The sequence below is a fragment of the Crocodylus siamensis genome, chromosome 6 (assembly GCF_052110815.1).
Source record: "Crocodylus siamensis isolate JL-2025a chromosome 6, ASM5211081v1, whole genome shotgun sequence".
NCBI classification, from domain to species: domain Eukaryota; kingdom Metazoa; phylum Chordata; order Crocodylia; family Crocodylidae; genus Crocodylus; species Crocodylus siamensis.
In genome coordinates, this window is record NC_143400.1 from 69,991,648 (window position 1) to 70,005,169 (window position 13,522).

Genomic DNA, 13,522 nt, shown 5'->3' on the forward strand with positions numbered 1-13,522 from the left:
TCACATTAAGGTATGAAGGCAACAGTAGTGTATGAAAACAAAGAATCATAAATGCCTTTGACATCAGGAATGGGGTGAGACAGGGGTGTGTCTTAGCCTTTGTGCTCTTCTCATTTCTGCTCCTTCATGCATTCAAGGACAGCAATGATGACATTTATCTTGGAACCAGACTAGATGTAGGCTTGTTCATTATTGCAAGATTTAAAGCAAAAACCAAGGTGAAAGAGCTGGTTCTGAGAGATTTCCTGTTTGAGGATGATGCAGTCTTGATTGCCCACAGGGAATCTTTCCACAAAATCTCTTGGGCAGATTTTCTGAGTCATGCAAGAGCTTCAGGTTGAAAATTAGCCTCAAGAAAACTGTGATCATGTATCAAGAGGTGGAGGAACCAATACCTGATATCACTCTAGAGGGTAAATCTTGGTGGCATCAACAGGTTTTGTTACTTAGGTTCTACAGTCAGCAGGAATCATGACCTACAGACTGAAATAGCAGAACTGGAAAAGAAACTAAGAATTTCTGAGCTATTACAGAAACATCCATGGAATAACAGCAAACTATCAACTAAGGTGACCAAACCTACGAGACTTGTGTGCTGTCATCCCTGTTTTATGGTTCAAAATGTGGACCACATATGCTAAGCATATCAAGAGACTGAACAGCTTTCACATGAGATGCCTACATATGACCCTGAAAATAAAACAGGAAGACAAAATGCCAAACCCTGAGGTGCTGGAGCAGACTGTATCCCCAAGAATATTTTGTAAAGTGAGATTTGAGACGGCTCTAGAAAATGGGGTTGTCCACTATGTTGGTACCATGATGTGCAAAAATAATGCAACATCATGATTGTTCAACATCAGCATAGAAAGCTGGGAGGAGCATGCAGAACCTGGCTGATCTGGAGGGAACATCTGGCACAACATGAAGCTGCTCTGATCCAGAGGATGGAAGCAAAGCAAGACAGAAGCAAGCAGTGTGCTGTAAGTGTGGAGTCCAACTCAGACAAACATGAATCTCAGAACCTTGTAATAAGCTGTGTTGCTCTTTAATTGGGCTTGTCAGCCACAAGCGGATTCATCAGGCATCTGACTAGGCCTCTTGTGCATACACCATAATCCAGGGACTCAACAGTTGCCTACCTTCAATTAACTAACTGGAAGAGAGACTGAGGTAGATTTTTGCAGGTGAAAACTGTCATAGTTCCATTAGCTTCAGTGGGGCTGTGGAAATTTACCCCAGCTATGCATCTGCCCAGATGGCTCAGTTTGTGATTCCCCAAAGTTAACCTACTTAAGGCATTTGTAGCAAACCCATCGCCAATTTAATGGGCACCTTACTGCAGTACCTTGGTAAATGTTGCAGTATTATACCCTATGAATTTATTTAATATGTGGTAACTTCTAGAAATGTGTTGACTGTACTAAAATACCTCTACATTTTAAAGTACAATTCACATTGTATTTTATATTTTAATTTAAATAGGTTTTCATTTAGTGTTCACACACTAGAAATTATAACCGTCACTTTTTTTTCATTTGAAAAGATCCTTATTTTGGTTACCTTATCAACATTGCTTCTCATTAGTCTTGTTTGCTGAGAAGTGTTGATTAAAATTGTCTCTTTATGTGTCAGAAGAGTTCCAATTAATTTAATGTTTTAGTCTTTGAAAACAGTTGCATGTTCTTAATTGGATCCTACCTTCATTTGACTTAAGTCCCCTCTTAAATCCCCATTATCCTTAGTTACTTGAACAGTCTTCATTCAGATGAGAAATTCTACTGAGTTAATAGGAAAGTTCAAAATGCTGATACAATTCTGACTACAGTGAACTGAAACTTACCTTCATTTTCTTTAGTGTATTTCACACCGTGTGGATGAAGAGTGTAGGACCGGGAAGCAAAGTTTTTCAAGTGGACAATAACAGAATCTCCAACTTCTGCCTTAATAATGGGGCCAATTAACCCCAGCCAGGCAGGTTTCTCTACTGTTTTGTTAAATGAGGTATCGGTGTATTGTACGTAGATGGCTTTCTTGTAAGCACTTCCTATTCTGTCAGGGCCCCTCTGGAGAAAGACTTTAGATTGTCTGCAGAGAAAACACACAAATGCAACCCTGTCAGCATACGTTTTTGTAACTGAGTGTCTGTCAAAAGGCTTATCTGTTATACATGGTACAAAAACCATAAATAACCTAAAGTCTTTAGAAATAGTGAAGCTATTACTACCCTTGTTCAATTATACTATTCAGTCTTTTGCAGTGAAGAAGAGATGTTACTTTCTTGTATAAAAAGGATGTAAAGGATTTGTATGAGGTGGTTTGATGTTGATAAACCTACAATGTGTTGTTATATCATTGTACATCTTGAAAGTGGCACAGCACACATTGTGGTTGTTATACGCTCTCAAATAGTTTCATAGTTAGTAGGGTTGGAAGGGACCTGAGCAAATCATCAAGTCCGACCTGCTGCCATGGCAGGAAAGAGTACTGGGGTCAAACGACCCCAGCAAGGTGTTCATCTAGCCTTGTCTTAAAGACCCCCAGGGCAGGAGCCAGCACCACTTCCCTTGGAAGTTGGTTCCAGATCCTAGCCACCCTGACAGTGAAGTAGCGCCTCCTGATGTCTAGTCTGAATTTAGCCTCTGCCAGCTTGTGACTGTTATTTCTAGTCACTCCTGGTAGTGCTTGGGGGAACAGGGACTCCCCCAGTGCCTGCTGGTCCCCCCTGACCAGTTTGTAAATGGACACTAGATCCCCCCTCAGCCTTCTCTTGTGGAGGCTGAGCAGGTTCAGGTCCCGTAGCCTCTCCTCATAAGGCCTGCCCTGCTGCCCCTGATCATACAAGTGGCCCGCCTCTGGACCCTCTCCATGTTGTCCGCATCCCTCTTGAAGTGTGGCGCCCAGAACTGGACTCAGTACTCCAGCTGCAGCCTGACCAGTGCCGCATAGAGGGGGAGGATCACCTCCTTGGACCTACTTGAGATGCATCTGTGGATGCATGACAAGGTACAGTTGGCCTTCCTGACTGCATCCCCACACTGCCGGCCCATGTTCATCTTGGCATCAATGATGACTCCAAGATCCTTTTCTGCCTCTGTGCTGACGAGAAGGGAGTTCCCCAGCCTGTAGGTATGGTGCTGGTTCTTCCTTCCCAGTGCAGTACCTTGCACTTGTCACTGTTGAAACCCATCCTGTTCTCATCCGCCCACCCCTGTAACCTGTCTAGGTCTGATTGCAGCCTATTCCTCCCTTCTAGCGTGCCCACTTCCCCCCACATCTTAGTGTCATCAGCAAATCTGAACAGGGTGCTTTTTACCCCCTCGTCCAAGTCACTGATGAACATGTTGAACAGTGCAGGCCTGAGGACCGAGCCCTGGGGGACCCCACTGCCCACATCCCTCCAGGTTGAAAATGACCCGTCCACCACCACTCTCTGGGTGAGGCCCTCCAGCCAGTTGGTGACCCATCTGACTGTGTGGGTGTCAACACCACAGTCCCCCAGTTTTTTAATGAGAATGGGGTGAGAGACGGTGTCGAAGGCCTTCCGAAAGTCCAGGAAGATTATGTCCACTGCTACCCCTGCATCTAAGGATTTGGTGACCTGGTCATAGAAGGCCCCCAGGTTGGTCTGACAGGACCTGCCTCTAATGAACTCGTGTTGGTTGCCCCTAAGCATAATCTCCCCTGCTGGCCTGTCGTGGACATGCGCCAGAATAATTTTCTCAAAAAGTTTCCCCAGGATCGAGGTAAGACTAACTGGTGTATAGTTTCCTGTGTCCTCCTTCCTCCCCTTTTTGAAGATGGGAACCATGTTGGCCCTTTTCCAGTCCTCTGGCACCACACCAGAGCACCACGAGTCCTTGTAAAGCCATGCCGGGGTCCTGCAATGACATCGGCTAATTCCCTCAGTACTCTAGAGTGGAGGTCATCTGGAGCAGCTGATTTGAATACATCCAGTCCCTCCAGAAGTTCCCTGACTAGATCCTCGCTGGCCCTTGGCCTAGATGCGCCTCCCCTGGGGCTGAGGGGAGCCCAGTCGGGGGGGCTGATCTAGTCGCTGCTCAGGAAAATGGAGGCAAAGAAGTCATTAAATAGGTTAGCTTTGTTGTCTGGTGTGAACTTCTGTTGCCTACAGCAAATAAGATTTGCAGGGTAGGATCCTAAATTCAGAAGATGCCCTTCTATATTTCCCACTATGTTGTTAGATAAAGCTTTTGAACCATCTGTCTCTATCATGGCTTTCCCCTGGTGTTTTGGGTAGCTTTTATTCAATGGGAGTGAGACCCCCACAGCCTCTGCTTTGTGTCCTACAAAATCATGTAAGGTTGCAAGGCTGTACAAAAGGGACAACATTTAAATTTTCTGTCTTAACTATATTTCCTCCAATGATGCACTTGTTTTGGATAAAACAAAACCTGGATCTAATCTTTACTGTAGGGTTATGCTCCTATTAACTTCAAGAATTATCTTTTAATTCTGATATAAGAGCCCATTATTATATGGTAATTCTTTAGCCAATGCTGCTGTAAACAGGATACATTTAAGGTTTTGGGTTTTTTAATCCATGTTACATATTTGTAAAAACTCTCAAGAGTGCAGTGCTCTATGCCATGCTGAGTGCGCAAGACTGTACATACAGATGTGATGGTTTGCACCATCACCACCAGGGCTTCTGTGAAAATGCTGAGTGGTAAAAGAGCATTCTAGCTGTCAATAGGTATGTTAATGGGACTCCAATTGTCTATCTTAGCTGCTTACATGGTCACATTATTGTAGCATATTAGAGCCTTGCAACTATTTTGTGTATCTATGTTTTATAACATGTTGTAAGATAGTGCTATTATCCCTGCTTCACAGATGAAACACAGAAATACTAAGCAGCTAGAGATCACGCAAAGTCGCAAAGTCTGGCTGAGTAGCACAGGGAATTTAAATGCTGGTCTTCCAAATTACAGGCCAGGTGCTGTAACACTGACCATCTTTTTCCTCACTGAGCAATCCATTATACTTTATCCAAAACTGAGAGAATGCCTGGCAACAGAAAGGGAACTACCACCAATGAGAGGATGGTGTGACTGGCAACTGAGGTATCTTCTAACTTTAGAGATTGACCGTTGGGATAACTCTCACAAATGCACTATATTAGGGGTGCACTGAAAGAGATTTTTTGGGCCAATACCAATACTGATTTTTAAGGAGGCATATCAGCCAAAACCAATCCAATTTCCGATTGACAGCCTGGCAGCTCGAAGAACAGTGTCTAGCTGGTAAGTCTGTGGTGGTGGAAGGGGAAGGGGAAGAGGAAGGGAAGTAGCTTGGGGGTGCAGATCAAGAAGACTGAAGTTGACCAGATATTTTCTTATAAACTTCAGTATGAAAGAAGTGCATGCATGTGTGAGAGAATGTGTGTATTTAAGTCCCTGTCTATGATGGCCACGGAAACATTTAACACGGATCCTTTTTTGAATGCTCACTAAAACAGGTCAATGCTGTTAACCAACATATTTATGCCAAATCCTCTAACCTTCATTAATCTATGTAATGACTGGTCACACGCATTGTGCCATTCATTTTAGCGGCATTGATTCTGGGAGTAAGGGTTGCTTAGGAAGGAATCCATTTGCCTAATTGTGCTCTAAAGTTCAAAATTCCTCTGATTTCTTGTCCTAAGTGTAATTTAGCTTCACATTCTACATGATATTGTGAAGTTAGTTAATTCTGACCAGAAATGCATTTCACACAGGGCTGAACCCTAGGGAGGCATTGTTGGCTTTTGCAGTCAGCCATAGAGCTTCTTTGGACCAATAAGCTGCTTTGTGTAATTTGGAGAGCACAAGCCTGCTGCTAAGGGTCAGTTATGGGAAGTCTGCTTTCAGGAACCTTTGCCAGCCACAAATTAAATCAGGGGGAGTATGTTTTGTCTCTTCTTAGACTGCATAAATAATTAACATTTAATTGTGGAGGCTTCCGGTTGACAGCTGTATTGTGTTCTCTTCCTTCTTCCCCACAGTAGATAACTGTCCTCATTTAAACACAATTTCTTTGTGGGAGGGTGCAGCCAGCAGCATGAGAGTTTAGAAGTTGCAAATTAAATGCAAGACATGATAGGGACAAATTATGTCTGAAAACTCCACGGATAGGCCAGGGATGGGTCTGGCTTTTGTCACAGAGCTTGTAAGGGGAATGCAAGTTCAGTGAAGGTTTGTTGTATGTCATCTGTAAGTATCACACTCAGCACTTCTCTCTGAAGATAGACTCAGGATAGTTTTACCCTTTATTAACATTAAGAAGCTTTTGGATTACTGGTGTTATGCTACATGTATCTGAGAGAGCAAAACTGAGGTTGACTGCTATACGCAGGGGCATTATATTTGAGGAAAGCCTCTTAAAGCCAAGATATTTGGGGTTTTCAAACTAGAAACATCATTAAAACACTGTTAAATGCTGCCTAGAGAAAAATATTCTAAAAATCCAACCTGAAATTTAAAATAATTAAATTATCCTCTAGATTTTAATTTCTGGGTCTTGATTTTTTTTCACTCAAATGTTCATATTATTTAATTACTTATTTTTCCCCCATAGATTTTATTTATACCTTCCTTCTCCTGTCTCAGTCTTCGCTTCACCAGTGTCTAGCTTCCCTCTGCCTATATTTTTATTTTCCACTGTGGCTCTTCTTTCCCCACATTTGTACAAACGCTCCAAGGCTTCATTCCACTTGGGACTGAAGTACTTACTACTTGCCTGATCAGTGGGAGTGACAAGTGCTTCATCAGGTGAGGGAGCGAATCTGCAAATGCCACCTTTCAAATATGAGCGAGCTGACAGGCCTATTGCTCCAGGGTATCAGATTCTTTGGAATTTATCTTTGTTCATCACTTAGAAGCAGCTCAAATGCTTGTGTTAGTTCGTTGCTTAGTTCATAGACAGTGCAAGTCCCACATAAGAACTTGGGCTCCTAGCCAGTGCTGATGCTGCTTTTTTGTTTTTGTTCTAGCCTTGTCTTCAGGGGACACTGATGCTCTTTGATATTTTCTTTGAGTTAAACCTGAAGTAAAGGTAAAAACAAAGCAGACCTCAGTCAAAGCTGATGGACTGTTCCAAGACAAAACCCATGCATTTGGGAGGGTTGTGAATTTTGGGGTGAGTTTTAAATAAGGAAGAAGTGATAGTCTTTCTGTCCTGACAAGATCTCTTCCCTTGTTAAGACAAAAGGTTGGTGTTTGTCTTGCAAGCACCTGTACAGAAAACAAAAAGTTGATTACTACCCTGAGGATCTTATAATTTAAGCATTTTGTAGTCTCGTATGTTGGGAATCTATGCTGGACAATCCATCCTAATAGTCTTATAATACCTTTAAAATATAAGGTAGCAGCAGTGTTTTTAAGCTTCAGGCTCTATAGAAAAACTACAGAGTTAGCTGTGTTGTTCCAAAGTCAGACAGTAGGCAGGGTAGGGTGACATCTTGGAGACTAAATGCTTCAAAGAGATATGAGCTTTTGTAGCCAACAGCCCACTTTCAAAATTTAGTCTCTAAGGATGCCTGTAGACCTGCTGGAAGGCTGCTCCAACACACTGTAATTCATAGATTCAAAGACTGTTAGGGGCTGGAAGGGACCTTGTAGATCATTGGGTCCAGTCCCCCTGCACTAGGAAGGAAAAGACAACTGGGGTCAAGTGACCCCAGCGAGGTGACTGTCCAGTCTCCTTTTGAAGATTTCCAGGGTAGGTGACTGCACCACCACTGGAGGGAGTTTATTCCAGAGTCTGGACACCCTGACTGAAGGAGGTTTTCCTGGAATTGAGCCTGAAGTGGCCTTCCAGGAGTTTGTATTCATGGCTCCTGGTCTTCCCTGGTGCCCTGGTGAACAGCTGTTCACTGAGTTCTTGATGTACTCCCCTGCTGTAGCAGTAAGTTGCTACCAACTCCCCTCTCAGCCTTCTCTTCTGCAGGCTGAAGAGGCCCAAGTCCTTCAGCCTCTCCTTGTATGGCTTGTCTTGCAGGTCCCTGATCATATGTATGGCTCTTCTCTGGACCCTCTCAAGTTTTTCCACATCCTTGTTGAAGTGTGGTGCCCAGAACTGGATGCAGTACTCCAGCTGCTGTTTCACCAGTGCGGAGTACAGTGGGAGTATCACTTCCTTAGTTTTGCATGACATACAATGGTTAATGCATGCCAGCATGTTGTTTACCTTAAATTACAGTGCTTTAACTAAAGCTCATTGAATGAGCTTTAGTTCAAGTGCCTCTGCCACCATTTTGAAGTGTGGGGATGCTGATACATGAGATGTTGCAACATTTTAATTAGAGTGGCTCTTGGAACCGCTCTAACTAAAGCATCCCCCAACCCCACCCCTGGAGCATGTGTAAAAGTGCCCTAAGACTAGGGACAGAAGTTACACATAAACCAGTATAAGTGATCAGACACTGGTTCAAATCTGTAATGTGACAGAAATTCAGTGCACATAAACTGATTTCAAAATGGCCTAAACTGGTTCAAGATAAACCTGGATAGATGTAGTATCAGACTTACCTGATTTAGGTTAAATTGGTTTATTGAACTTCTGTCCCAGATTCCATCCAGATTCAAGATAACTCACAGTCCACCAGCATCCCAGGATGCTTTGCACCTCCCCTGCAACCTGCCCTCCCACCCCGACCACACGGTGTTTGGGCTAGACTTGGCCCAAGTTGTCTGTTCCAGCCAAGCAGGGAGGTGTTTTCTAATGTCCTCCCAGTTTCTGGCCTGGGCCACTGCAGGCATGTGGCAGCATTTCCAGAATCTAAAGTGAATGTCTGTTCCCTTGCTTATTGATTCGATCTATGAAGTTTAAACTAACCTGCAAGATTGAATTAATTCTGCTTTGGGCTTTCTGACTATCTGCACTTAGCCAAAGGTGTCACCTTGCACTGCCTTCTGTGAGAAAACTAGAGAAACAGTGTGTTCCTGACCTGTAGCTAATAAAATCTTATTTATTTCAATCTAGTTAGAAGAGTGAAATCTTTACAGGCATATAAATGATACACACACAGGGCACATCTACAGGTGGCTGTATGGTGCCTTTGTTACTGTGCCATAATAGATTCATAGATTGTTAGGGGCTGGAAGGGACCTTGCAGATCATCAAGTCCAGCCCCCTGCACTAGGCAGGAAAGACAACTGGGGTTCAGGTGACCCCAGTGAGGTGACTGTTCATTCTCCTCTTGAAGATTTCCAGGGTAGGTGATTACACCACCTCTGGAGGGAGTTTGTTCCACAATCTGACCATGAAGGACGTTTTCCTAGAATTCAGCCTGGAGCAGTCTTCCAGAGTTTGTATCCATTACTCTTGGTTTTCCTCATGGGTGCCCTGGTTCACCGATCTCTTGATGTACTTCCCTGATGTAGCAGTAAGCTGCTACCAAGTCCCTTCTCAGCCTTCTCTTCTTTAGGTTGAAGAGGCCCAAAGTCCCTCAGCCTCACCTCACACAGTCTGCCTTGCAAATCTCTGATCATATGGGTGGCTCTTCTCTGGACCCTCTCAAGTTTTCCCACATTCTTCTTGAAGTGCGGCACCCATAACTGGATGCAGTACTCCAGCTGTGGTCTCACCAGTGCTGAGCACAGTAGAAGAATCACTTCCCTGGTTTTACATGAGATGTATTGGCTGATGCATGCCAGAGTGTTGTTTGCTCTGCTGGCTACTGCATCACACTGACGGCTCATGTTCACGCAATGCTCAACTATTACCCCAGGTCTGTTTCAGCTTTGGTGTAAATCAAATTGTCGCCACTGAGCCTGTAGCTTTGTTGGGAATTATTTGCCCCAGATGGAGGACTTTACACTTCTCAGTGTTGAACCTCATCTGATCCACCTCTCCAGTCTTTTCAGGTCTGCCTGTATCTGCAGGCATGACAGTGGTCCCCCATAACTTGGTGTCATCTGTGAACTTGGCCAGTGAGCTCTTCACCCCCACACCCAAACCACTGATAAAGATGTTGAAAAGCACTGGACCAAACATGGACCCTTGAGGAACACCACCGGCCACTTCTCACCAGGATGACACAGATCCGTGCAGCCAGTTTCCCACCCACTGACCTGTCAAGCAGTTAAGCCCACAATCTTCCAATTTTCCCATAAGGATATTGTGAGATACTAGATTAAAGGGCCTCCTGGAAGTCTAGGTATATAATGTTGACCTCCTCTCCCAAGTCCAGATGGTGAGATACCTAGTTGTAGAAGGAGATGAGATTGGTAAAACAGGACCTGCCCACGACAAAGCCATGCTTGCTGTCATTCAGAATCCTACCCTCTACAAGCGAGTCGCACATACACTCATTGTTGAGTTTTTCTAGGATTTTCCCTGGGATGGAAGTTAGGCTGATTGACCTGTAGTTGCCCAAGTCTTCCCTCTTTCCCTTCTTGTAGATGGGCACAATGTTGGCCCTTTTCCAATCCTCAGGGATCTCCTCTGAGCACCACTATTTTTTAAAAAGATTCACCAGGGGTCTTGCAATGACCTCAGCCAGGTCCTTCAGCACTCTAGGGTGAAGCTCATTTGGTCCTGCTGACTTATGAATATCTAGCTTTTCTAGTTGGTTATGCACCAGCTCAGCGTCAACAGTGGGAAGGCTGTCATTCCCACCATGCCCCATGTGAGCCTTATTTCTCATGTTTTTCCCATTGGTCTGGTGAAAAACCAAAGCTAAGTGGGTATTCAGGAGTTCAGTTTTCTCCTGGTTGTCAGCTACCAGCTGTCCTGAGGTGTTCAGCAGGGGTCCCATGCTTCCACTTGTTTTCCTTCTGCTCCCTAGATACCTAAAGAAGTACTTCCTTTTGTAAGTACTTAAAGATGGACCAGTAACAGCCCATCTATGCTGTGCTGGCTGCACATGGTTATTTTTGGCTGCTACATCACCACAGCAATGCACTATAACAAGGGAGTGTGTTGCTATGATGATGTAGTGGTGGCATCACAGTTTTTGCCAGTGGATGCTATGGAGCCATAGTGTGTCACTACAGTGCTGTAGCATCTTATGTAGATGCACCCACAGAGTGATTAATTTATATGCCTGTAAATATCTGTTTAACCAACTATTCACAGCTTTCTCTACCAACATCTATGGTAACTTATCAGTTCATGAGTAGCTTTCAGATGCCTAGGGGTGTCAGTGTAATAGGGGGAAAATACATATATACATACATATTGACACTGTGGTGTAATCCTAAAATGGAATGATATATAAAGGCTTCTGGCCTCAGCAAAAACCTTACAGGAAAAATATAAGTTAAGTGACTTGTACAAGGTACAGCAAATCAAAGTGATGCTCTGGAGTTATAGACAGGTACTAAGTTTCTTAAAGTCTCTCCAGAATCCTATTTTCAGATTTCTTAATTGAAGTTCCTATTTCCCTTTCCTCTCCAGTGGCTGAGAGATATTTTTTCTCCTCCTGAATGGTATCTATTTTGAATAGGTGTTTTCTTTGGCATCTTTTTTCATTGTGGCAGACAAAACCCCTGAACTTTAACAACTCATATTGGTGGAAACCAGCATCTGTTTGGAGGCCATGTGCGACTTACGATAAACACAAGGGTCCATCCAGAAATTGCTGACTGCAGTTACTTCCTCTCTTACTTGTCAAATTTGGTTCATACCAGAACTGTGCTAATTTTTTGACGTTGCACATGGGAATAGGACTGCATTGCACTGATGAGCAGGAAGGACATGGAAGGACAAAGAGCAGGAAGGACAAGAGAAAAGGCATCAGAAAAAGTTAACTATGTTAAAGGAATTGTGAAAAACACACTGAAATGTGAGCTGATTAAGTATATCCTAGGATAAATTAGCATAGCTTAAATGGACCTGGCAAACACGCCCACAGCAAAGCTTAAGAGACAGCTGAACTTTTCAGAGCTTTCAAACATCTTAGTTTCAGTAACTTCAATTTAAAGGGAAAAAGAAATCCTACTTTAAAAATATTGTGCGTCCATGTACCCCACCCAAAACAAACATCCTTAGACATTCAGGGCCTGATTCTGCTGTCCTAGCTCAAGAAAAGCTTCCCCCATAACCAGGTTACAGTGGGAATGAGCTCTTACCTGAGAACTGGCTTTTCCATAGATACTATTTAATTTGTGACATATTAAGGAAAAACATAGAGCACCTTACAAGTCTAAAAAGATTATGGGAGTAATCACTGATTCAAAACCCAGGAATCTTTTCACTGAACTTCACTGACTTGAGCAGGCCTCAAATCACCAATGTCTAAACCAGCTACTATTGTAGAGTCAACAGCATTTACATGTAGTTGGTATAAACTGTTACTTACTCTTCTTCTGAGAAAGGCTGTCCCGATATTATGTTTTTAGTCCCAGGTGCATAGTTCCAAACGATCTCTGTAATTCCAAAGTAGTATACTCTGGACACTGCCCAGATCTGGCAACAGCAACAAGCCAAAAAGCAGATTAGTAAGAACAGCTTCATTTTGCAGTTACCAACCTTGTGGAAACAACAGAGCAAAAGAGGAGACAGACCCGCTTTCCCTTTATAAGATCATTAACCTCCCACCCCCCTTCTATGCCTTGGTGAACACAATGAAAGGTTGCACAATGGCTGAGCCTGCTGTGTTGTCAGAGTAAACAGGAGTTTTTTATTCCAGTAACTTGGTGAGTTTAGGTGAAGACATAGAGAAGAGATTTACTCAATGCAATACAAATCTGGATTTTAAAGAAACTGTAAACTTCCCAGGTTACAATGTGTTCATTTTTAAAAAGACCTGCAAAGATCTAAATGACACTAAAACTGTTTAATTTTGTTTCCAATTTTTTCCCCTCTAATTTTTATTCCCATCATGTTAAGACTATTTGGAACCCTAAAATCAAAGGTGGTGTCAGATTGATATTTCTGGCCCTGTGTTCATCTTCCAAAATGGAATTAGAAAGGTGTCAGGCCATGAAGCAGGAGGATGGAGCTGAGGGGTGGGCAGGTTTTGCTGCCACACAGTCCCCTGCCCTTCTGAACCCACGCAAGCTCTGCTGCTACACCTTGGAGACCTGGTGCTCTAGAGCGTAGTCTCTTGCAGAGCAGCTCTGAGAATGTGAAGACCAGAGACTGTTGACATTGACACAGAGCTCCACATCTAAATCACGTGCATTAATCCCTAGAAGTACCATTCATCTATGGTCCTCCATTGCAGCCCTACAGAGGTAGGAATTGTATGCAGTGTTGCAAATAAGAGAATAGCAGCACCCTGTTGTGGGGAAAAAATTGGATGTCCCTTTGTCACCCTATTTGAGGTTGGTGGTGTGTTTTTAGCCTCCCACCTTCTCTGCCCGAATGGATATGTAGCTGTAAATCCCAGGGAGTGACCTGTTTGCAGTCCCCTAGTCCCATTCTTTCTCTTGTGAGCTATTAAGGAGGAAGGAGCAATATATCCTTTGTTTTCAAAAGTAAAATAAAATCAGTTCTGCATAATCTACATGCAGGATAGCGTGTAACGGAAAGACATAAATTATGTAGAATGGCCAAGATCATCTGGTCT

The 13,522-nt window shown here is 43.4% G+C and overlaps 1 protein-coding gene across 1 annotated transcript in view; it reads right to left on the minus strand.

Moving 5' to 3' along the window:
* The window catches only part of CP (ceruloplasmin), a 38,659-nt gene extending 26,153 nt beyond the window's left edge, over positions 1 to 12,506 (minus strand). Inside the window, exons 1-2 of the mRNA XM_090055903.1 lie at positions 12,311 to 12,506; positions 1,844 to 2,088 (exon numbers count right to left, since the gene is read on the minus strand). Of these exons, the coding sequence (XP_089912029.1) occupies positions 1,844 to 2,088; positions 12,311 to 12,465 (400 nt within the window). The 5' untranslated portion in view covers positions 12,466 to 12,506. The remainder of the gene's footprint in view (positions 1 to 1,843; positions 2,089 to 12,310) is intronic.
* Between the last annotated feature and the right edge of the window lie 1,016 nt (positions 12,507 to 13,522).